Source organism: Gambusia affinis, linkage group LG16, assembly GCF_019740435.1.
Source record: "Gambusia affinis linkage group LG16, SWU_Gaff_1.0, whole genome shotgun sequence".
Classification (NCBI taxonomy): Eukaryota; Metazoa; Chordata; class Actinopteri; order Cyprinodontiformes; family Poeciliidae; genus Gambusia; species Gambusia affinis.
Genome location: NC_057883.1, coordinates 4,571,946 through 4,597,548, shown reverse-complemented (window position 1 = coordinate 4,597,548; position 25,603 = coordinate 4,571,946). Strand labels below are relative to the sequence as shown.

Sequence of the window (25,603 nt, the reverse complement as noted above, 5' to 3'; positions counted from 1 at the left end):
TTGTTAAAAATATTAAGTTGACATAAACTTCATCCAAATTCTGTCCTGCTCTTAAAGCAATTCAGGGGTAAAAACTACAAAAACACCTAGAGGTCAAAAGTGTGATGATATATTAAAATGAAAAATAATAATAAGTATCGGTATTGGTGTCAGTATCAGTATTGGCAATACTAGCATTGTATTCACTTAGTTTCAAATCTATACCAAAATAGCAGCATGCCACATCACATTCTTTTTAACTATTGAATACTTTCTATTTTTTTCTTTCACTTGAGTATAAATGTGTTGAAGCAGAAATACTTCAATGTTTTTCTTGAACTGTCCCTTTAAGTTAAATTCAGTTTTTTGTTTTTTTTAATAGCAGATGTCCACTGCTTACACATAGAGGGAAGTTTTCAGTAGGATTGTTACAGAATGGTTGTGGTGTTGTGGACCCTCCTATGGGGGCCACAGAGTAAATCAGCTTGATCTAAGCCACGCCCCCATGCTTTATTCAGGGGAGTTTATCAGCGCCCACACGCTCAAAGCTCAGCAATCCAGACTCAACAAGAGAGCAGAGAAGAAGAAGAAGCGCCTCATGCTCACAAACGCAACATCCCAACTGTTTCTTCTCTCCTGTGGACATTATTAAAACCCCGCAGCTCCGACAGGATGGACTTCTTGGACATGCGCTCACCTTATGACTACACATTTAATTTCTGGAACGACTACCTCGGGTTGTCTACTCTTGTCGCCAAAAACAAGATCAACAGCCCGATCTGCAACCCGAACTCCATCACCGAGTCTCTGAAAGCGACTCTGGGTTTGGAGGACGACTCCCCGGTTTGCTCCTGCCTGGTCGCCCAGGCCAGAGACGCGGACGGAGCCCTGGACAGCTGCTGCTGCTGCTGCTGCTGCGGGGCGCCCGCGGGCTCCCCGCCGATCTCCATCTACGACCTGAAGGAGCGCATCTCTCTCCTCAGACCGTACGAGCGGCTGGGGGGTGGCGAGTCCCCCTCACACGGTGGGAGCTTCGCCGCCTTCGACCTGTTCTCCGCCGAGCGACGGCGCAAGCAGACTCAGAGGGGGAAGCCGGAGCCGAAGGTGTGCGTCTTCTGCCGGAACAACGGCGCCCCGGAGGAGGTCTACGGCACCCACATCCTGAAGACGGCGGACGGGAGGGTCCTGTGCCCGATACTCCGGGCGTACACCTGCCCTCTCTGCAGCGCCAACGGCGACAACGCGCACACCATCAAGTACTGCCCGCTTTCCAAGGACCAGGCTGGCCAGAGGGTCCCCAAGGGGGCCAGAGCGTTCGGCAAAAGACTGAAGATATTTTAAGCAAGTGCATGAAACAAAAAAACAAAAACAAAAAAAAAAGAAGAAGAAGAAGCCGAAGTTGCACTGGAGTTAACAGAGAACGACTTGAAGAGAATATCTTTTCCATGTTTGCTCTGAAATGCTTTGGTCTATATATTGTAACTGTATGAGCACATAGTTTACACCCGGACGCATTGTGCGTCTTAGTCACCCTCTCCCCAGCACTCTAAAGATAAGAACCAAAGTACTGTCCAGCTCGACCTGTGAATGACCACTTCCATGCTGCCATGTGAAGTCTAAACTGACGGCCCTGTGCATGCGTCCAGCTCAAACGGAAGTGAATGTGCAGCTCTCTCTGTTTTAGGTGAATGTCTGTCGTCCACCGGTCTGTGGACGCAGGGAGTCTGATGCAAACACTTCCTTACATTCAGCACATATTTTCCTGAGATAAACTCGTTTTTTTTTTCTACCAAAGGAATACACTTTTATATCGAAACTTATACCGAGAAGTGATTTTTCTGGACTGTTTATATTGTTGGATGTCTTATATTCTATGTGGGTTGCAGTGATTACAAATTTAAGCTAATTGTACAATAGAGGGGGGAAAAAAATTAACATGACATGCAATTTTTTTGTGTCCAAACTAGTTCCCCTTTATGTCCAAGAATAATGAAAGAAAATTTGTTTTTTTAATGTGGGGGGGAAAAAAAAGTGGATTCTTGTAAATGTATAAATAATTTTAGAGATGAAAAGCTTGACATTCCAAAGTCTTTAAGTGTCAATAGAAACGTTTATGTACTTATTTTTACCCGATGTGTCACTGGGGAATATATTCACTGTTAAAAACTTCTGAATAAACATGTGATTTGCAGATAAGTTTGACTACATGACACTTTGACCGTAACCAACCGAGCACTTTTTGAAGAGGTCAAACATAAAGAGCGCATCTATAATTAGCTCACTTTATAAACAACACAAGTCTGCCCCCTAGTGCTCAAAGCCTTCAACAGCAACAGATAAAGATGTTTGAAAAGCCCTAAAATAAATTCATCTTTTAATGCAATAATATGGTCTCACAGACAAAGACTTTGAAAAATCTAACCTCTAACTTGAGTATATTTGTCTATTGGAAAACAAATCACATATTAATAAACAAATGGCTTTATGAAAACCGACATAGCACAACGATTTGCCGTCCAAATATAAAAATGATAAAGTAAGTGTAACCAAATAATTTCTTTTAAAATTCAGGATATGTTTCCTGCTTTTTTAAGCTTTAGGGTGCAAATTTGATTCAACTCATATCTGTGTTTCTTTCAGCAATTAGGCTCGACAGTGACTCGTGTTTCGTTTATAAATGGTGGAATATAAAGTCAGGGATGTGCAAACTTTTTACCATGCAGGAAAAGATTGTCAAGTTCAAGGCAACTAGACATTTTATTATCATAAATTTTTTAAAATTATTTCTTGTGGAGTATCTGCTCAGTAATAATCTAAAAATGCAAAATAGTCAGATTTTTGTAAAATGTGGGTTTATATAGCCTTTTTTTTTTCCGTTTTTGGTTGATGATTTTTCAGGCTAGAGGACTTTTATTAGTCTAAGCTCAGCAACAAGAAGGGTCATAGGTCACGAGTTCTTATAAAGGGGTTGCTGTATTGAGGAACAGGGTTGTAACTGTAAACTCAAGACTCATTAATTTTATTGGAAAGCCGCAGGCATCCTGTTGAAGATGAGACTCTTTAAGTACTTTTATTAGGTTTTGCCCAGAGTAGTTCACACCAAGCTGCCTTTGTTTGTGGTTCTCTAAAGTACATAGATAAAAGAAAGTTCACCACTAAGGTTATTTGTTACATAATTTGTGCAAAGATAATCATTAAGCTCCTTTTATCAACTTAAAATTTGTGCAAAAACAAAAAAGTAGTAGACTAAATCCAAGGCATCAAAGTTGACCTCAGTCTCTTAAATGAAAGAAATACAGACAGATTTACATAACCTACCAGTAACCTCCTTCCAAATTTGTCCTGCAACGTCCTATGATGAATTAAATACAACTCAGTTTAATATTTGTATGCATAATCCAACAAACAATATCAAACTTTCACATAATTTACTTACTTTACTTTGCACACACAGTTTTCCTAAGTAGCTTAGCAACTAAAAAACAACTGGAAAGTCTTTACTGCTCTCTCACAATCCAGCTGCACTCAATTTCTACACTGTACTGTTTCTGGAGAGTGCCAGAATATTTAGTTCTTGTTATTTGTAATTGGCAATTGGGCCAGCTAATGATGGCACAGAGCAGATTTTCATATACAGACATGTACATTTCTAGTTTTTTTTTTTTTAGGTTTTATTTTTGGAGACTGCTCTTGCTCAAAAGTTGCTGGACGTTTGTGGTTCTGTCTGCTACAAAATTCAGATTTGTGCAAAAACCTGGATAATAAATGGGGGGGAAAAAATCTGTTCCACCTGACATTTTTTATTTTAGGAAGATTTTAATGATCAAAAAACACATTGTCAATCTATATCATCCGCCTGTGCTGGCTGGCAATTTTTTAAAGGAGTTCATTAGGTAAATTGGGGTAGTATCATGCTGTGGGGCAAGTGGGTCTACATATTATCGACTAAAAGTGGATGAAATGCATTATGAGTTCTTAACATTTTGATGTGTTTTTCTCCACAGTGACACACCACACAAAATCATACAAAAACATTTGTGGTTTTAAGAAAATCAAAAAAAAATTCAAGGGGTGTTTAAACTTTTGTAAATCTCACTGTGGTTCTGTCACATCGCCACGCTTCCCTTACACGACTCATAAGTTGTTCAATTCTTTTTAAGTTCAGCAGGATGAAAAGAAGTCAAAAAGAGGTCTTATCGAACATTTCTGACAACAACTTTACACATCAATTCCCTTTTTCCTGATCCACAAGACTGAATTGTCTTGAATTGAACTGCTGCCTCAGTACCGCAGCACAAGTCTTGTATAATGTCGCCACCTGCTGGCTCATTAGTTATTAAAACATTTATACCTGTCATGTTTAGAAATTAAAATACAGCGTTCTGAAAATTACACTTTGTGGCTTTTCTCTAATATATAAAAATGTCAAATTCTTACTCAGATGTTTTTTGGTGACCTGAGCGATGTGCCCAAACTCCTCTGTATTGATTCAAACCTGTGCTGATAAATGATTTTCCCGTTTGGCGTCAAGAGGTCAACGCTTTGCTGAGCAACACGACAAAGACAGAGCGGCTTTGACAACATGCTCAGGCAACGTTCATCAGTCTGGACATGCCCACCGATAAATCTGTGAGCTGTTCGCTGCTTCTCCGTCAACAAACAATGATTTCTGCGTTCACGTTGACTCTCTGGTAAATGAATAAACAGCAGGGAAGAGGGGGAGTTCTGTGTATCAGCAGGTACAGTTTGCACTTTCTTCATCAGTCGTGCCTCCCACGCACCGGCGGAGTCAGGACAACTGAAGAGCATCAGTGACTCATCAGTTTGCAGGCTAATTAGATCAAATGGATATATCTGGACACCCGGGAAACAGATGGCATAGAAGCAACATGAAAGGGCGTTCACAGCGACGTAGACACCGACAAAGTTGGAGATTGTATAAACAAAAAAGAGGCTATCTGAGGTTTAAAAAAAAAAGAATTGGGTTTTCTCTTCTAACAACACATTTAAAGACGAGGCTGAATGTGCATTAAACAGTCAAAAGTCAACTGTTGTAAGAAAACAGTTACATGTAAGTAACTTTCCAAAACCTTCCCTGCTTTCCATGTACCTACTGTAGTAAGGAAACAAAACAAAACAAATTCCTCTTAAAGGCTGAATAAATGTGGATCTGCCTAACAACATCGACTTGAACTTTCTGACTCACTTGCAAAACGCTATGCATGATGCCATCTCCATGGCGCTCCATGGGGGTGACAGCATCAAGTTGTTGGCGGTGCGCCGTTTGCTGTTTTCTGGCCGATCACCGATCTTTAAAAAACATGACCCAGCAATTCCGATTTTGTCCAATGAGAATTTTTTTTGTCCAAAAAGTCCCTACATATGAATGAGTTGGCAACAGTGGTGTGACTATTGTTAATGACATGACCTGGTGGGCGGCTCTGTCTGTTAGGCCTCTCTCATGGCATGACAGTGGCTGGTTTACAGACATTTGTGAAAGTAGATAAGATTGGTAGAAAATATCGGTTTGGTTTCACGTGTAAGTGTTGGTCAATCTGCCAAAAAATCTGGAAATTGGGGTCAATTCATGTGGATTGGCTGGCCAATTTATAGGTATATCAGTGTTCAATTCTGACAGTAACAAAGTTGAACGGAAGATTGATTGAGATAATTGCAGAAATAACTGGAAGAAAACCTCTTAGAAAACCTGACCTGGTTGAAAACCTTTCAGACTGCACAATCCTTGAAACGTGGTGGTGGTAGTATTATATTGTGAGGTTATTTTGACTAAGTTCAGATAGCTGCTGGACCGAATTGATGGGGAGATGAACAGAACTTAACAGAGGGCAACACAGATGGAAATCCTGCAAAAGAATTGAGATTGGGGCAGAAGTTCACATTTGAGCCAGACAATAACCCTAAACATGCAGTCAGACATTCAGCAGATCATAAGTATTTAAACATGCTGGTTCCATCTTGGGGCTGGACAGTGGCACAGTTGGTAGAGCTGTTGCCTTTCAGCAAGAAGGTCCTGGGTTAAATTCCCAGGGTCTTTCTGCACAGAGTTTGCATGTTCTCCCTGTGCATGGTGGGTTCTCTCCAGATACTCCAGCTTCCTCCCACAGTCCAAAAACATGACTGTCAGGTTAACTGGTCTCTCTAAATTCTTCCTAGGTGAGTGTAGCATGCCAGCCATTTGATTAAGGTGTGTTAGACCAGGAACCCAGAATGACCAAGTCAATGTACAGACCTAAATCCAATTGATAAACTGTAAGAAAGTCTTGGAAAAGAGGCTCTCCATCCAATTTGACTTCAGCTTGAGCTGTTTTTATACATTAGAATGGGTGAAAATGTAATTGCATTAAAAGGTGTTCGATGCGTTCACATTTGCTGTTGCTCGATTTATTTTCTCATAAGCCTGCAGTGACAGAAGGAAACGGAGAAAAAATAAATGATAACCAAGAAAAAAAATCTTGGTAAATGTAAATGAAAGCTAACTGTTTTCAAAGTCCTCTTAAAGGCAGAATTAAGGATCATCAGCTCTGGCACGCTGGCTCTTGCTGCCTTGCAGAGAGAGAGAGAGAGAGAGAGAGAGAGTCTGAAAACCTCCTCTCTCTTCACTGCAGAGGCTTACTATTGGTCTAGCAAATGCTGACACCAGTGATGTTTCTCTGTGGAGGAGGAGGGGGGAGCAGGCTCACTCTATAAAGGCTCTGGATCTGCAGCATCACTGAACTGGTGCAGTGCAAAACGCACACTCATCCTCACCGATGGTGTGCAGAACAAGGGGGACATAAAAAAAAAAACCTTCCGAAACTAAAACATACATCTTTTTCTTAAAACCCTAAAAAAAACACACACAAAAAAAATCATCATGAGCTACGAGTCCTTCTTCTCCCACCGACGTCCTTGGGACAGCTACAAAGGCTCCCGACCTACCACCAAGTCTTCCATGTCATCCTCTCTGTACTCCTCTCCCCGAGCTCCTCCATCCGGAAAGAGGATCCTGAAGACGACATCCTCTTTTCTGCCGGATGGCTCGCAGAGGATGGATCTGGTTCAGGTGAGCTCCATCAACACCGAGCTGCTGGAAATGCGGTCCCAGGAGAGGGAGCAGCTTGTGGACCTGAACGACCGCTTCGCCACTTACATCGAGAAGGTGAGGCACCTTGAGCTGCAGAACCGAGCCCTGCTGGCCGAGTTGGACGCATTGAGGAGGAGGCAGAACGACCCGTCCCGGCTGCAGGCGTTCTATGAGGGGGAAGCTCGGAGTTTGAGAGCCATGATCGACTCGGAGAACAACGAGAAGATGCAGATGGAGGCAGAGAGGGACTACCTTCGGGACGTGTACGACCAGATGAAGGAACGCTACGAAGATGAGGCAAGGCGCCGTCTGGATGCCGAGGAAGGCCTGCAGAGGGCCAGAGAGGAGGCGAGTCGGGCCGTCCTCTACAACTGTGATACGGAGGCCACCGTGGTCTCTCTGTGTGATGAGATAGTCTTCCTGAAGAAAGTCTTTGCAGAAGAGCAAGCGGAGCTCCAGGACCAGCTGCAGGTGGCAAACATCAGCGTTGACGTAGAGTTGTCTAGGCCTGACCTCTCTACCGCCCTGCGGGACATCCGGACGCAGTACGAGCGGCTCGCCAACAAGAACATGCAGGCCGCTGAGGACTGGTACAAGAGCAAGTTTGTGAGTGTGGCGGAGATGGCCAGCAAGAACAACGAAGCTGTCCACGCCATCCGGGAAGAGACCATGGAGTACCGGAGGCTGCTTCAGTCTCGTTCGTCTGAGATTGAAGCCCTGCGGAATGTCATCAACTCCCTAAACAAGCAACTGGAGGATTTGGAGGACACACAGGCCAAGGAGGTTGAGAAATACCAGGTAAGAATGAATCTGAATCAGAACGCTATGTTATGATTATAACATTCCTATTATTTGTGATGATGAGGAGCTGTGTTTTTTCTATTTGTAGGTGAGGATAAGTGAACTGGAGCAGGACATTACTGAGGCGAAGCAAGAGATGGCGCGCTACCTGAGAGATTACCAAGACCTTCTCAACGTCAAGATGGCCCTTGACATTGAAATTGCAGCGTACCGGTGAGACATTGTTTTGTTTGCTCTAAGTAAGCAAACTCACTCGCTATGTTCTATCTGATGCATATCTTCTGTTTGTCTTTTTTTCTCTTTCAGAAAACTCTTGGAGGGGGAGGAGATTCGACTGACGTACCCTTCCCTTCCAGCTCTAAATTAAAACCTAAACATCGTCTGTGTACCGTAACACTGATATCTTCAGAAACCCAGCCTCCCTTTTCTCTTCCTTAAATGTTCTTCCCCAACATTCTTTATCCCCCTCTGACCTTTCCTCTAATTTCAGTCTCTCCGAAACAACCATTCATCAACTCTTTCAAGAAACATACAAAAGCAGAAACTCATCTCTCTCAAGACGGCAGCGCCCTTGTGCTAAACAAGAGGTCCATAAGAAGTCCCCCTTCTTCTACACACGTCCTGACACCACACATCATGAAGATGGCGACCTGTCCAACACAGAGTGGCTGGACTGCATTAGTTACGTAACAAATAGCAAGTGGCAGTTTGGCTTTGGCTGAGTTCCTCTCCATTAAGGCAGGCTAAGGTCCAAGCAGCAGAGTTAGCCACTGGACTTTCTTGATCCCTCTGTATCCGGACATTTGACCAGCTGTTTGTGAAGGAGGCGGAAAGAAATCCAGTCACCTCTCAATGCTTGGATCTTATCTGCCGCATATTTTTTTCCACCTGGAACCCAACCAATCAGTGAAGCAATGCCCTGCATCCGGTTTTCCGGTAATAATTTAGAGGCGGTAACTTTAAACATTTCTTTCAAACTGATGACCACATGACCTACTCTGTTCTATGATATAGTTCTACAAAAATTGGGTGAATCTGCTCTTTGTGACTGGATAATTGGCTCTTTGGATGTATAATAAACTACCCAATGTCCAGTCGCGTAAATACTATAAAATTTTGAGAGTTTTCTCTTGAGGAATTGTTTGTCTCATAGACGATTTGTGCCAAATTTGCTCAACAAAGTCATTAAAAACCAGAAAAATCTCAACATGACAGCTCTATCTAAGGGAGCCCCTTGTTCTTTGTCGGTTGATTTCGGATCTACACCTGTGAAAACCGTACAAAGTCGGCACCATAACGATCGGTGTCCTTGTCCTTGTAACAACCAACAACAAGCTGAATAAACACATAACTGACCTGCATCTGTGTATTTGTGTTTTCATTTATATCTAAGACATCCATACAAGGTATTTAAGCCTAAAGTTTAATTTTAAGTTTAGCCATATTCCAAACCATAAAGATAAAAGAAGACATTTGTACCTTCTGTTTGTCACCTGACTGGATTATGTGGCACGAGAAACATATTATGAGATTTCTGATTCATATGTTTTATGTAATGTACGGCAACAGAAACATTTCCCCAAATATTGTGCTTAGCAAGAGAAATTGAGCATACTACAATAGTAAAGCATCCTACTTCCCACTTATAGTGTCTGCACTGAATGACTGACACACCAAAGCATTTATCAATTTGTACTGAGTTGACAGACGGCCTGCAGCATCAGAAATAACTTCTAACAATAACTCTAAATCCCAAGGAAAGAAACAGAGCGCACAGTTGACTGCAGATACAGCAATATGACTACACGAGTAAGCAACTTTTTGACAGACTTCACTTCACTTAGGGAATTGAAAACACCAGCACAGTCCTTCAGCTGTCACAAGACATTGTAACAGTGGAGGAGACGTTTCCCTGAAAGAAGAAGAAAGCATGATTTTTTCCTGTGAGTAACAATAAAAATAACACCTAACAACACTGAAGTTTTGAAGAGTCGAGAACAACTTGCTACCATTAATAACATGCACCCCATCTGGATATTTCTAAGCAAATTTGGACTAAAATGTACTCTTCTTTTGTACATCTTCTTTCTTTGTGTCTGACCCGTCAGTTAGATAGAATGCCATATAGTGCATTAGTGTTTGTTTTTGTAACATGAAACCCCCTCCTCAAAAATACTTTAGTGAGATATTTTCTCAAATATTTACACAAAATACTTACATGATAGTGTCCGTGTAAAGATAAAAATTACTGTTTCGTATTTTATTTTTCATTAATATAAAAAACCTATGCTTAAATATATTAAACTAAAATGGTGAATAAAAATAAAAGTTCATTTTTGCCCGCAAACATTCGACAAATAAATATATTCAACATAAAGAGCTAGCTCAAGAGCTTTAAACAATACGACGCGCTATACATCAGCATCACCGACAGATGGCAGTAAAACTAGCAACCATCACTCTTTTAATTACTTCCGCTTGTCATAGGACACAAACATGGCTGCCATGTTGTGTCTCTAACGCTTGCCTCTCAATGTTAAATTTTGTTGCTAGTCAAACACTGCAATACTTTAAATTATCAGGAACAGTTGCTAATTAGGTCTTTACAGCTACCGACATGTTCCAGGTCATCGGGGGACGGAGCGTCCAGGCTGCCCGGCTCCTCGCGCCCAGGAGCGCCGTGGTCGTGGAGGCTGTCCGGGGCCGAAAGTCCCGGACCGACCCGGTGGCCAAGTCCAAAGAAGGACGGATTAAAGTCCCTCCATCCATCGACCCGGTGGAGATGGTGGTGCTCAAGGAGAGATACTCGGAGTACGAGCTCATCATGAGGGCGCTTCGGTACGTTTACCTGGAGGTCAGGGGTGACATTTCGGTCAGAAACACTGTTGAATTATTTCAAGTTAGTTACTGTTACACTAACTAACCCGAAAATTAATGCAGGATGACCAGATTTTGTTATTTTGTGCTTATATTTTACACACGCATCGCTCATTATTAAAATTTGTAAAATAAGTCTTTTTGCATATTTATACACACATTTTTAAAGTAATGTTTAATTGGGTACAGTTTGGTGGCTCAATCGGTGTGGCGCGCAGAAGCTGTTGTCCTCGGTCCGTTTGTTCCGGGTTTGATTCCCGGTCTCTGCCCCTGTGCTGTATGTCTTTCCCTTCTCTCTCCTATTTCCCGTCAATTTACTGATTAGTAAAGGCCAATAGTATTTTTTTATTTTTTTTAAAAGGGTCAGTTTCTCTATCACGTTCATTAGGAGCGCACCAATGAGTTTTTTTTTGTCAATACAATTTACGTTTATAGATCTGGCTAAACGATTTCAGCTTCAACGGATTCAGAAAAAATATCCTGCATGTTATTTGACCGAGTCAGTAGTTTTAAACCCAACAAGAAATGAAGGAATTGTCACTTTTTTATATCTGTCAGATTAAAATGGTGATCATTTGTCAGGATGGAGTTCAGGGAGGAGGTGCTGCGCAAAAAGTACGAGGAGGAGATGGGCTCCCAGGCTGAACTGAGGGCGAGGCAGGAAGAGGAGGAGCATCGCGCCCTGATGGACTGGAATAATCAGGAAAACCTGCGGATACTGGAAGCCAGGTAGGGAAGACCGAAAAGAAACGATTCAAGCTTAGGATGTTGCCTGTTTCAATTAAACAACTCGGTTCAATCCTCTCATGTTAGAGTATTAAGGATCCAGCAGGAAGAGGAGGAAGCCGAGAGGAAGAAAATGGAAGCCGCCATTCAGCGGGAACAGAAGCAGCAGGAGTTCATCAGGCAAAAAGAGGAGGAGATTTTGAAGCTGCAGGTAAAAACGTCTCTAACACACACAAGCCTCAGTTATAGTCAGTAAAATAAACAATAACCCAGGAGGGAAAAAAAAAACATAGCAAATATTAAACTCCAGTTAATCTCACAGTGATATTTGTTTTGAATGCTAACAGGAGGAGGCTAAGAACTTTGTCACCTTGGAGAACCTGGATCAGCGAATCGAGGAGGCTCTGGACAATCCAAAGAATTACAACTTTGCCATCGACAAAGAGGGGAAAGTGGTCAAAAGGACAGTGCTGCAGTGAAGCGGCTGAGTTCACGTCTATCTGTGTGTTTTTTTATTTTTCCCCATCAAGACTCGGATCTGACTTCTGTCATCCATTTCATGTTTTCTGAAAACCACTTCATGCCTGCGCCTGGAAGTGTATATTATTGTAAGAAATGTTTTCTTTTTCCAACATAAAAGTATTAAAATGTGATATGTGACATACGCATCAGACTTTATTAATTTCTGACTGTTAAGCATGTTCTGTCAGGATATGTCAGAAAGATATTTGTAAAATAATTCTGACATTCTTATAAATGTACTAGAAAACACAACTGCACAAAATGCAACGTTTTCTCTTTGTTCTAGTTTTGTCAGGGTTTTTTGTCCCATTTTATAATTTGGAGAAACATCTTCAAGACAAAGAAACAGCAGACAGAGGAGCTTACAAACTGAACACTTTCTGAATAATCATGAAAAACAACTCAAGTTCTTGTATTAAAAAACATTTTCTTCAAGTTTTAGCTTGGCAGCGCATCCCAAACACTTCCTGCAGTTCTGCTGTTTGGACGCTAAGAGGCGCTGTACGACCTCCAACCAACACAGACCAGCCCATGTTCGACAACTCGTCTGCTAATCTTCTATCAGGCTAAGTTAGCATGTTTATGGGACGAGGATGGAATGAGGTAACCCTCCAGAAACCTGCCTCAGCCTGTGAACAAATCTATAACACCTTTAATCCTAGGTAGTCAATGAGAACGGGACTAGAAACACTTTAATTTTGTATTTATATATTAGACGAATCTAAACTGGATTAGAATTACGTCTTCTCTTACAACAGGTGGATAATAATACCGCCGCTTCATACTGGCGCTAGTAATCTGGTGTGAAGCTGTGCACACGGTTAATGTGATTGGTAAGAGAGGTTAATTGGATTGCCCCTCCGTGGTCACTGAAGACTGGGATTATCAGTGGATTGGGATGAACCCATAAACACCAGAGGAACTCACACAGTCAGAACATCACTCGTGTTTAATCACATTCTGAGATCTGAAGATTGGGTTAGAACAGAAAACTGATTTTATATATATAGTATATTAAAAAATGCAGAATTATCATTCAATTGAGCTTTATTTGATGCAACAAGTGTGGTTATATCAACAATACATACACACATCTTTGTTAGGTTTTTTTTTCTGCTAATGCAGAGGAGCCTCTGTGACTAGAGGCTGAGCAAAACCCAGCCTGGAGCAACGAACGGCTTTGAACTGGAGAGAAAACTTGCTGGTAAACGCATACTACAAATAAATACATTCACAAAATATTGCAGCAGTTCTAACATACAAGAACCTCAAATTTGCATAACCAAAATTGGGATGGGAAAGAAAATCTGGATGTTTTTGTAAAGGTTTGCGTTAAAAATCACATTTATTGATCAAATTGTAGCAAAAATGCTTACTGGAGTAAAACAACAGGTCATTGTTGTACAGTACATACAGTTTGGCGGCATTAGTGCACTGATAAAACTGCATCTTGGTAAATTTGTGCCCTTCCTGGGGTTACAGTGCCTTGAAAAAGTAGTTCTACCATTTAATTTTTGGTGGCTTAAAACAAACTAAATACGAGTTTATTGGGTTCCATGTTTAGATTCTGCATACTAAAGGCAAATAATTCTTGCTATACGTTTAAAAACAAAACATTAAAGCTTCATTCAGGTCTTGCTGTTAAAACATTCAATAGTTGTACATCATGTCAGACATCCACTGTAAAACTATAAAATCTGAATTTGTAAAAAAAAAAAAAGAGGAAGTACAGACTCAACTAGAGGACATAATCATAACCACTTGAATATTCAAGTATAAAAACACAACTATGAAGGAATAATATAGGGATTCATGTAAGCACCCAAAAACAAATAGAAATATGGAGGAGTATTTTTATTCTTCCATCCCACAATGGAGGCGGCGTCTGTAGTTAGGAGATCCTGTTGTTTATCTGTCCGGGGTATTTCTCAAATCTTTTCTCTGCCTCTTCACTGAATGCGTCGCCTGGAAGACATTAGAAAGGTGGCAGCTTCAGTGAATTTCAACAAGTTTTTACATAAAGTTTGAACAGTGTGGCTGTTCCTGAGTGGTTACCGATGTGACAGTTGTGGAGCCAAATCCTGTGTCCGTCGTATTTGCAGTTGCATTTCATGCCGTTGTTTGTGAAGTCGCTCTCGGCCACTTCGTAATTCGGATTGATCACAACCTGAACGGGCGAGAAAAAGCAGATAGATGACGAAGACGATCGATCAAAAGTTTCAACTTTTAAAATTCATCTCAACGTCATTGAGAGATCTTTGTAGAAAGATCCTGAACTATGACAACCATGTCATGTTGGATGAGATAACGGCTTAGACTTCAAGTACTGCCTATAGTAGGAGTGAAACAATTGCATTTTTCTGGCCGATCTTTAAAAAAGATCCTTACCGACATCAATTTTTTGATATTCAGACCTTTGCGGAGAAAGTTAAGATCACTAGATAAGATCGGTTTCACATGAAAGTATTGGCCGATTGTCGTTCACCCAAAATTAAGGAGCCAATTTATCGACTGGTTGATTTATAGGTGCATAGTGACCCATTGAGTGCCCTTCACACCATATTGATACCACATTCAATATCAATCAGAACCTGGATGGTCTCAAACTATGAGGTTCCCCAAGGCTTAATACTCGGTCCACTACTCTTTCAAATATCCTCCTAGCAGGAACTAGCCTGGTAACAGCAGCTGATGAGTTGATGGTTTGTGGCCAGTGTGCAACTCCGTCGCTTAGTCATCAGAGAATTTGAAGGAAGGCAGATCTGGCTACACGTCAGTGACACAACGTGGCCACGCCGGCGCCTGGTAGGCTGCGTGCTCCACATGAAACCCCACGCACTCACCTGCATGATGTAGTTTCCAGGTTTGACGTCTGTGATGTCAAGCCACTGGCAGTCAATGTCGTGGCGGTACAAGTCCCAGCAACCGACCGTGATGCCCTGGTCGCCGAAGTTGGCACACTCGTATCGTTTCGAAACACCTGATCGATATGGATAAAGAGTGGGCGTTACCGTGGGAGCCTAAAGACATCAACTGAACGCTCACGGCTCACCCAAACTATTCACACCGTTGCCAGATTTAGGTCCAATCAGCATGTTTCTTCAGACTGGAGGTAATGTCAGTGTTTTGGATCCAAAGAGGTAATTGAAAATCTTTGGATGGAAGACTGCGGCTCAGTGGGTAGGAACAGTTATTGTCTTCCAATCGGAAGGTTGTGGGTTTGATTTCAGTCTCCTCTTGTCACATGTTGGTACCAATCAATTTATAAAGTACTTTGGGTTGTCAAAAGGACTGGAAAAGCTCAATTTGCCATTGATGGACCTGAACCAACTATAAATACTTAGAGCTAAGCAGTGAATACAAGCAAAGTAATTGGTCAACATGAAAGGTTTTGATTGCTACTATTATCCACTTATTCATGAGAAGGACATAAATAATTGTCCACATGAATGGAATACAAATAAATAAGTACCTGCATAATTTCCAGTCATAAGCAAAGTTCTTCTCTGGTTGACGATGACATAAAATAAAATGTTTTCTTTTTTTTTTTCCAGATTGTAACCTGGTCTAGTCAAAGCATGAGACTGACCTTCTTGACATTCTGTGTCCTCCAAGCAGAAACTGGCTTTGTGGCCCTCTGCCACTTTGCTGCCGTTGGCATTCAGCAGGTCATAGTGGGTGAAGATGTCCATGCTGTGATAGTGGCTGGGTGGAAAGTCAGAGCGGCATGAATTAGACCCAAACCAAAAACATCATCTACTTCAAGCTCCGCATAATGTTGAAAGTTGTGGTATTTTGTTGCAACGTTGCTCTACTCTTTTCTGAAACTTACTGCAGTTTATAAACTAGTTGAAGCTCTGTCAAAAATATTCACTTTTTTACATTTTCTGTCATGTTACAGCCACAAACCTCAAGGTAGAAAAGAGATGAAAGGTTTTCCAATCACTTCACAAACAAAGAAGCAGAAAAATCTGTCACATTATTGAGCCCACCTGTAGAAACTTTGATTAGGCCATTCTAACACGCGAGTAAGCGTAGATCCAGTTCATCCCACTATAACTCTGGCTCTTTGTTTTCTTTCTCTCCTTCCTTCAAAAGATATTTTAACCGACCACAAAAACACAAACTAATAATAATATATTTGCTCTATCACACATACTTTTCATCGTTTTCGGCTCGTTTTGTCTTGCGTTCAAATTCACATCCGACTTTACGTTGTACGTTACCCGTGACAGGCGTGCCACACCCACGAGTGGCGCCCGGCTTTGGGCTTGAAGTCGGCCCGGCCGATGTTGTGGATCTGGGAGGAGAAGCGGAGCAGCCGCCGGTGTCCGTACGGCCAGTTGGCTTTGGCCGCAGACTTGGACAGGCAGTCCTCCTCGGCGGCGCAGTAGAGCATGTGCAGAGGACGGTCCTCGATGTAGACCGTCTGCTCCACCAGGGAGGCGTTCAGGACGAGGTCGGAGGTGGCTGGACGCACAGGGGGAACAGAGACTGGGCTGAGGGATTGTCTCATCTCAACATTTCACTCTAAAGCATCAACATTTTATACTAAAGCATGTGTATGTGGATAAATAAGAAATACTAAATAATAATAAAAATAAAAAATAAAAAAAACACAATATGTGTGTGTGAACTGTTGTGGAAGTCACTTCCTGTTGCTTCCAGAAACCCAAAAATTTACTTCTTCAACATGATGCTGTGCAAGTATAAATACTCCATGTTGAAAATTAAGTACTATTAAAAAATGCCTCTGCCAATACATTACCTTAAAATATGATTTATAGTAGCATAATTTGAAAAGAGTTTAAATATAACTACATTACAGATGTGAGTTTTTTTTTTAAGTTAGCTAACTCCGGTGGCGTAGAGGTTAGCGCGCCCCACGTTTGGAGGCCTTCAGTTCTCGACGCGGCCGTCGCGGGTTTAATTCCCGGACCCGACGACATTTGCCGCATGTCTTCCCCCCTCTTCTTCCCCCTTTCCTGTCAGCCTACTATGAAAAAAGGGACACTAGAGCCCACAAAAAGGATCCCCTGGTGGGGGAAAAAAAAAAAAGAAATGTCTAATTTGCTGATTGGGTTGTGTCACTATGACTCCTGTAATGTATGAATTCAGCTTCTGGAGTCAAAAAAATATTATTTTTCACAATATTTCATGTTTTTTAGATGTACTTGTACATAGATTTGCTACTCTAACACTAGTCTGTTACAGAAATGTAAGCTGCAAAGCTAACTGCAGGAACTACTGAGCTAGTTAACTAGTTGGCAAACTGCAGAAGCTAACTGTAGCACGCCCCACAAATGAGACATTTCTAATTGATCTAATGCAACATTCACATTGAATTTTGGGTTTGATCTGTTCTCCATGGTCAACAAGATAAAAACACTGTAAATATTTCTCTCTACGTGCCATAAATCTATTTAGGTTTCACATTCTGAAAGGTGACAATTATTCAGCTTTTTCATAATATTAAACTTTTCTTTTAGATGTACTTGGTGATAAACACAAATGAATGCACTAAAAGGAATGGGAACAAACAGATATTTCAGAAGATTTTCCATTCTGCTGTTCTATAAAAATCTTAAACTAATACAACCTGGTGTGACAAACTCAGTAAGTCAATTTTTACTTGCTAATCTAAAACCAAACAGCGTGACCCGAAGCATCCAAACAGTTCAAATGAACATGTGGGTGAGGCAGTATTTAGAAAAATACTGAGTAACTGATCAAAACATTAATCAGTTAATAATTATAAATTACATCAGACGGACCAAAATGTAATATTATGCGAAAGTTTTGGTTTTTTAAAATGAAAATAATTCCTTGAATAATTACAAAATAACAAAATCAGGTAAAAGAAGCATTTCTTTAAATTGAAACTTATGAACCTTTGACAGAAACTCAAATTTTTATGATGAATTAATTGTTAAAATAAGTTTGTTCTTCATTTCATAAAGTTACCAACAGAGTGTATCCAGAAATAATTCTCGACCAAGAGCTGCGATACTTCATCATAAAATGAATCAAGTAAAAGTAAAAAGTACAGCGTTGGTAAAAATACTCCTGAAAGTGATTAAAAGTTACTCCAGTGACTAGTTACTGCCCCCTTCTGGTCGTTTCCGGGGTTTTAACTCACTCTCAGAGCAGATGACTCCTGCTGAAAACTTTGCGGCCGCTTTCTGGCAGTTGACGGTTTTGTGATGCTGGCACTGGCTCAGAGCCATCTCACTTCCTGTGCACTTCACGCCGCTCATCACCATCTCTGTGACGTTGCTGCTGTCCCAGTACCAGGTTTCCTTACAGCCGGTTCAAAAAAAAATGATAACACAGAAACGAACGAACAAAAGAGAGAGAGAGAGAAAGAAACAGTGCATGGCGATCAGGACAGATTCACACGCGGCGCCTCAGAGTTCAGGTTTTATGTGGCTGCTCTGTAAACCAGATGTGAAGGACTTGGCTGCTGACTGGAGACAAAACGTTCAAAACAACCTTCAGCTGGAAAAAGTGCTACAATTTAAAATAATACTAAAGACGCTAATAATAAATAACCAATAAACCAAATATTGATTCATTATTTACTCAAATACAAAAGCCACATCGCTTCATTAAAAAACCCCCAAAAAACCCCAAACATTTATGTACAACACAACCACATACACTAAGGTACTACACTGGGATTTCATTTGACATTTTGTCTATTATTATGTTGAATTTATGTTTATATCTTCTATTCTTCTGTCTGTTCTAAATAAAGCGATTGGGGAAAACAAAATGAGAAAGTGAGGAGGGGAAACCGAACTTCACCGTACGGTAAATAAACGTATGAGGATGAACGGCTAGCTACGTGAAGAAAGTTGCTAACCAAAACACAGAAGTCAACCTTTATCCAACTGGAAGCTTACAAAGCAGTTCAGGAGAATTGGCACATTAAAATCTATCTGGAAAAAATCATTTAGGGGAAGCTCAGTGTGCTAAACATCTTCAAAGTTAGCAAAAACGCTGAAGCGCTAAGCTAAAAATTAGCTCTGCTGTTGGCACATTAAATGGCGCCCCCCACTGTCACTCGCTATTCCTTTCATGAACTGAAAATAAAGTTGCACAAAGACATGGCTCCCCAATGACCTGCTTCCTTCTGTTGGTTTGTCATAAGACATTTTTTTTATTATATTGGCATTTGCATTGTAAAAGTTTGGAAATGGTCTAAATATGCTTTTTTTAGGTGATGCGTCATATACTTCTGTGCTATGGATTTATTTTGGGAATTAAGAAAGTCAAATGATTTTAACTTAAGAATCAGAAGATTCATGTAATTATGTCACAATGCTCAGAATCATGTTTTTTATTGTTACTGACTGACCCCACATCTCAATTAAACAACTAAAACATTAATTTTTAGCTTACTAGCTTCTGTTTTTTGTGACTCTCGTGACCTCTACTGAATTCATCCTTCATATAAGATAACTTCCAAATATTTGAGTTGTTTACTCCAATCCTCATCAACTTGTTGGTGCAAAGTTTTACCTTTCAATCAATTTAACATAATCAGATGTGAAAAATAATGAGCTATCGTTGCTAAGTGTTTTAACTTGCCTGCTTATCTCATCTAGTGGGGGATGAAATAGCTTCATACATTTGCTTTCTAGATGTGGCACACATTTTCAGCTCCTACTCACGGTGACGGCGTGCATGGCGTAGCCGAGCCCTAGCTGCCTGCAGGCCACCATGGCCTCCTTCGTCGTCCAGCCTGTGCTGCACACTGTGCCCCACTTGGACCCAACCTGAACCTCCACCCGGCCTTCATAGCTGCTTCTGCCGCCCGCTATCCGGATCTGCGGAAGCGTCCTGCTGGGAGTCAGACGGGGGACACGCTTCCTGTCCTGTCTGCGACCCGTCTAAACTAAAGACTACCCGGTGTTTATATGCAGTCGACGGAAAATGTGCTGGTTAGTCTGCTGGGTGCAGAGGGGATCGGCGTGGTTTCCACATGAGGTCACAGTGGTGAGGAGCTCTGACTTTGATTAGAAGCTCTGCATGGGGCTATTTTTACCTTTTCCACATGGAACAGGCCTGTGGCGACTATGTTAATGTTACATGTCCAGAAAGATATATATTGCATATGCATAATTATAATTATACTGTAAAGAACAATAGACATATTTGCTAAAACTGGGACGATGTTGTGACAGTTGGTTGTGAAAAATCAATCTCCTCCACATCCTCTGAGCTACTATTGCGCATTAAAGAAATGCCCCCAAAACAACCAATCACAACCAGGAGGAGGGTCTTAGCGCTGTCAATCATTCTCATTTATGCCCAGCTAAATATGCTAATGGCAGAGAAACAATTTACCGTCACAGACAAACCATTTATCTGTCATCGTCACTGGCTATGCTAACTAGCCTTAGCGTAGCAGCGAGCTATGTGACTGACAGTGCTAAGACCCGCCTCCTTTCTCTGATTGGTTGTTTCTAGTTAGCACTAAGGAAAGGCAGAGGAACTTGATTTTTTCACAGGTTTTCTGTCTAATGCCATATTGTCGCGACATTGTGACAATTTCAACAAGTATGTGAAAATTTTTTTTATAAAAGTTACATACTGCATCTTTAATAATGAAAATAAAATAAATTAAAAAAAACTACATTTATTTATCATTTGAACTAAGCAAAGCCTCTTGATGTAATTAAATGACTCCCAGTGTCCTATATTTGACCACGCAGTAAATCCACAGACATCAGTAGCGGCTAACCAACAACATTAGATTCCCAGACACATTGTTACATGACGGTAAGCACACTCCAGTCGCTGCTGCCAAACAGGCTGCAGTCAGGCCGAAATTATGCAGTTTTCTTTTTCTTCGAACAGAAGCAGAACATTTAACACACCCTCAACGTGGCCGTGGACGTCAGACACGTTTTAGCTCCTTACAGGCAGATTTGAACAGTTCTTTTTGCATGGTGGAAGGATTCTGCAACAAACTACCTCAATACATTTAAATAACAAGAAGAGAGTCCAAATGTTTCAAATTATTGTGCATAGTGTCAAAATTATACGTACAGGTCCAAATATGTTAGGTTAAATATTAAATCCTCAGTAAAATGTTGACTAACCACAATGTTTTTATTTGTTTGTTTTTATTTAGGTTTCTGCATGTTTCACAACCAGTGTTGGTATAGTTACTTTGAAAAAGTAACTTTAATCGGACTACTGATTACTCCTTGAAAAAGTAACCTAGTTAGATTACTGACTACTTGATTTGGAAAGTAACTAAGTTACATTAAAAGTAACTTTTTAGTTACTTTCAGCAGCTGCTGACAACAACGCTCTGCCTCCTGTGAAAATAACATTGATCTTTGCCAATACTTTTTTCAAGCTATTTTATAATGGTAACATCAACAATGTGTCTCCACTGATAAGGCTGAACTGAAGAGGAGATTGTAGAAAAAATAGTACAAAAAAATAAAAAATGTGAGTAGTTTGTGTGGTCCACTGTTGTCTGGAAAACAACAGTGGACCAGTGGGTCTCTCTTTAAACTCACAGAGTTTAAAGAGAGACTGTGACTCAAAATGATCAATTTTTTTGTGGTGGTGTGTTTGTATATAGTTAATTTTGAGGATCAGAGGAAGTCTGTAATCTAATTCTGGAGCCATTTCTTCTTGTTGAAATGTATCCAAATTGTTTGCTGCATAACTTGTTCTATACTGAAAAAGAAGAGAATATTACATCATCCATTTATGGCCATGGTGAGAATATGTTAGTTTTTCTCTAGTTCTATAGAAAGAATGCACCATAACATAAAAAACACCCCTGCCCACCTGACAGTACATTAAATTTGCATATGCAATATAAACCGAAAGAAAGCAAACATTTGCTTTGCAGCAGGAAATTGTCTTTGTTAATAACCTACTTGCAGGCCCTGGTTAGCGTAGCCCAGACCCAGCTGCCTGCAGGCTACCATGGCCTCCCTGGTGGTCCAGGTCTCACCACAGATCAGACCCCAGACCTCTGTCCCGTTAGCGTCAGAGCTCAGCACCTCCACCCGGCCTTCAAAGCGGCTCCGTCCGCCTGTGATCCGGATCTGTGTGAGACCAGGGGGTTAGGCTACATGCTACATGCTACAAAGCAGAGCGCAGACTCAGACGGAGCAGATTCCTCAGAAATCCTCCTGGGTTTGGTCAGAAATATTTCTGCATGTATTGTGTAAAAGCTCAAAGTTACTAGTGAAGATTTTATTTTTGTTCCTTTCACTGAAGAAAGGGGACATTTTACACAAAACATTTGTGCTACCTATTGGAGACCAGGTCAATAAAAAACAAAACATGAAGCTGTGCACGTATAAATACTCCATGTTGAAATTAAGTACTGTTAAAAATGCCTTTGCTAATACATTACCTTAAATTATGTTTTTATAGTAGCATAATTTGAAAAGAGTTGAAATATTAGTAAGTTACAGATGCAAGTTTTTTGAAAGTTAGCTAACTACAGTTGGCTTCTGCAGTTTGCTAACTAGCTCTGGCAGTTTGCTAACTAGCTTTTGCAGTTTGCCAACTAGTTAACTAGCTCAGTAGTTCCCGCAGTTAGCTTTGCAGCTCACATTTCTGTAACAGACTAGTGTTAGAGTAGCAAATCTATGTACAAGTACATCTAAAAAACATGAAATATTGTGAAAAATAATATTTTTTTGACTCCAGAAGCTGAATTCATACATTACAGGAGTCATAGTGACACAACCCAATCAGCAAATGAGACATTTCTAATTGATCTAATGCAACATTCACATTGAATTTTGGGTTTGATCTGTTCTCCATGGTCAACAAGATAAAAACACTGTAAATATTTCTCTCTACGTGTCATAAATCTATTTAGGTTTCACATTCTGAAAGGTGACAATTATTGAGCTTTTTCATAATATTAAACTTTTCTTTTAGATGTACTTGGTAATAAACACAAATGAATGCACTAAAAGGAATGGGAACAAACAGATATTTCAGAAGATTTTCCATTCTGCTGTTCTATAAAAATCTTAAACTAATACAACCTGGTGTGACAAACTCAGTAAGTCATTTTTTACTTGCTAATCTAAAACCAAACAGCGTGACCCGAAGCATCCAAACAGTTCAAATGAACATGTGGGTGAGGCGGTTCGGTCTGACCAAGTTCTCCAGGCCCATGTACGGGATGTTGCAGCGAACAGCGGCGTCCTCCATGTGCTGGCAATCCTCCGCCGTGATGTTTTTAAACGGGCAGGTCCAGATGGACTTCTCGTTCCCGACACACTTCACCTCGTTCATGTAGATCGGACCCATTCCTGGGAAAAGAGTTCTGAGGTCAGACCAGTTCAAGGAGCAAGGGGAAATCATGCTTTGTTTTAGAGAAAAAACATCTAAAACATTACAACGACTGACGTCAATGTATCTGTTTTTATTTTGGGCAAACGCCCAAAACGAGCAGCATGATGTATAATAATTGTGAAGTGGGAAATACAGGATGCCTAGTTTCAAAATAAAAGTCTGAAAGGTTTTGCGCTGGTTAGCATTTTTGCTAATACACTTTTACTTAAACATCTCTAAGCATAAATGCAGTGCAACTAATGACCAACATGCCACCTGATAATATTTGATTAATTCATATTCAGTAAAGACAATACAGGGAAAAATTATTTTAGAGACATGAAGGATTTAAGTTAGGTAGCAGACTCTAAACCAGCTGAGAAAGAATGGCATACATTACAGCAGAATAATGAGGATGGCACAGTCAAAGTAAAGCCCAAAATCTAACTGAGGATCTATGGTGAGACATCAAAATTCATGTTCACACAATCTGTATGAGATTAAGCTACTTTATAAAAATAAAAAAAGCTTCATTCTTTTTATGTTGTTTAAAAAACGGTAATCAAAAAACAACTTCCTGGTGTAAAATAAATAAAAACAGAAACAACATACCTGCAGCTGTTATTGAAAGTTAAAGTGGATCTGCAAAGCCTGGACTCACTCACTTTTCAAGAAAATTATGTATTTATTTTTCATTCACTTCATAGCTTATGTTTTTGTGTTGGTCTGTAAATCTCCCCCAAAATAATCCCAGCAAGATACACTGAATATTGCAATAAAATAAAACGTTTCAGGCCTTATAATTGTTCCTCAGGCCATTGTCCCAGTCAACTTCTTGAATGCGCCATAGACGGAGGGATTCATTGGACGTGCCAAGAAGGAATTCTGGACTTTTAGCATGTTTGCGTCACTGGCGTCCATGAATGTCCGTCCTTCAGTAGCTTGTGCTTCCGACTTCCATTAGAACGTCTCGGACACGTCCAGGCAGCGTTTGGTCAGACGTTGGTCCGACCACAGCACTTCCTCTAACAGATCCAACTTTCTCTGAGAAGAGAGCTGCTTCCTGGTGTTTCCGAGAACTGCTGCTGAAAAGACGGCCTGTTTTCTTCCATAGCAGAATTTCTGGCCTGTTTGCCCAAAACACCTTATTGAGGAAAGTCCTAGATTATAATTACACATATTTCCACATGTAGAGCTCGATGTTTTCCTGTGCAGCATCACTAGACTTTTTTGTTTGCGAATGTTTCCACTCACAAATGACATAAGATAATTCTTAAAGGGCCGGTGTCATGTGTTTTTCAGGCACTTAATTATAACACAATCACATAATGTTACCTTCAGTTGTAGGAAAAAAATCCTGCATATATCCAACACGACTTAAAAGAAATTTGACTTAGCAATTTAACGCCTTGAAATTGGGTCTCTGTCTCTTTAAGAAGCTTCTGCTCTTTCCATCACTCTGCCTTCAGGAAGTCATCACAACATGGCTCTTCCATCAAGCCGTTTCCATTGTTTTATCTTAATCATAATACTTCTAAAAAGTATTCTCCAAAAACTTTCTGGGGAGGGACAGAAAAATCCAAATGATTTTATGTTCCATTCTCATTTCCTCTGAAATCGTAGCAGCTGCTGTGATACTTGCACTTTCAATCTTGACCTCAAGATGATTGAATTAGAGTTTGTAATTAGAGAGAAAATATTTTATTTGCATGTGTAATTTTAAACACTTCAGAAATCCCTGTGAAACTTGTCGTTCAAATGAATACAAGTAAAGCACATTAGTTCATGTCGCAGCTCTAAATATGTTGTGTAATATTAACATAATCCTAAAAAATGAAAAATTTAAAAACCTCAAAATTGAATTTACAATTTGCACAAACAACCAGAGCTCAGAGGTACAGTGCAGATCAGTCGTTTGTGTTGCAGTCGTTCTGCTCATCAGTGCTCACCTTGTCCCATGCGGGCTCCCGTCAGAGCTTCCTTGGCGCTGCCGAAGCCCAGCTCCCGACACACGACGCTGGCGGACAGCAGGCTCCAGCGGTCGTCGCACACCGTCCCCCACTCGTTGTCTTTGAGCACTTCCACCCGGCCTTCCCCCAGCCTGGCGCCGCCCTTCAGCCTCACGGTGCTCTGACAACATGGAAACGCGTTTCTGCACGAGTCTGAGAACGTTTCTGCATTTTGTCATGAAATGCCTGCAAACTTCAATGTATTTTATTGATATTTGAGGAGACTGACCAAAAGGCTTAACTGTGAAATGCCAGGAAGATGACATTTAATAAA

The 25,603-nt window shown here is 40.7% G+C and overlaps 4 protein-coding genes across 6 annotated transcripts in view; 3 read left to right on the top strand and 1 right to left on the bottom strand.

Moving 5' to 3' along the window:
- Positions 1-336: 336 nt before the first annotated feature.
- LOC122846156 (nanos homolog 1-like) lies at positions 337-3,597 on the top strand. The gene has a single exon (XM_044142948.1). The coding sequence runs from the start codon at positions 652-654 to the stop codon at positions 1,318-1,320; it is 669 nt and encodes a 222-aa protein (XP_043998883.1). The 5' UTR covers positions 337-651; the 3' UTR covers positions 1,321-3,597.
- Positions 3,598-6,683: 3,086 nt separating this feature from the next.
- Positions 6,684-9,225, top strand: si:dkey-33c12.3 (uncharacterized protein LOC335380 homolog). The gene is made up of 3 exons (XM_044142919.1): positions 6,684-7,861; positions 7,953-8,077; positions 8,171-9,225. Exons 1-3 carry the CDS (start codon positions 6,854-6,856, stop codon positions 8,229-8,231), a joined length of 1,194 nt encoding a protein of 397 aa, XP_043998854.1. The 5' UTR covers positions 6,684-6,853; the 3' UTR covers positions 8,232-9,225.
- Positions 9,226-10,330: 1,105 nt separating this feature from the next.
- Positions 10,331-12,120, top strand: mrps26 (mitochondrial ribosomal protein S26). Its single transcript, XM_044142951.1, has 4 exons — positions 10,331-10,702; positions 11,324-11,470; positions 11,555-11,678; positions 11,815-12,120. Exons 1-4 carry the CDS (start codon positions 10,482-10,484, stop codon positions 11,944-11,946), a joined length of 624 nt encoding a protein of 207 aa, XP_043998886.1. The 5' UTR covers positions 10,331-10,481; the 3' UTR covers positions 11,947-12,120.
- An 898-nt stretch (positions 12,121-13,018) lies between these two features.
- Positions 13,019-25,603, bottom strand: part of loxl3b (lysyl oxidase-like 3b) — a 23,490-nt gene continuing 10,905 nt past the window's right edge. Inside the window, exons 5-14 of one of the 3 annotated variants that reach the window (XM_044142841.1) lie at positions 25,270-25,450; positions 23,144-23,298; positions 21,898-22,068; positions 19,666-19,821; positions 18,129-18,288; positions 16,216-16,459; positions 15,579-15,694; positions 14,833-14,969; positions 14,045-14,156; positions 13,019-13,954 (exon numbers count right to left, since the gene is read on the bottom strand). In XM_044142841.1, the coding sequence (XP_043998776.1) occupies positions 13,881-13,954; positions 14,045-14,156; positions 14,833-14,969; positions 15,579-15,694; positions 16,216-16,459; positions 18,129-18,288; positions 19,666-19,821; positions 21,898-22,068; positions 23,144-23,298; positions 25,270-25,450 (1,506 nt within the window). In that variant the 3' untranslated portion in view covers positions 13,019-13,880. Of the gene's footprint in view, positions 13,955-14,044; positions 14,157-14,832; positions 14,970-15,578; positions 15,695-16,215; positions 16,460-18,128; positions 18,289-19,665; positions 20,273-21,897; positions 22,069-23,143; positions 23,299-25,269; positions 25,451-25,603 lie in introns of those variants that run through there. The other 2 variants (XM_044142839.1, XM_044142840.1) reach the window with 2 other exon arrangements.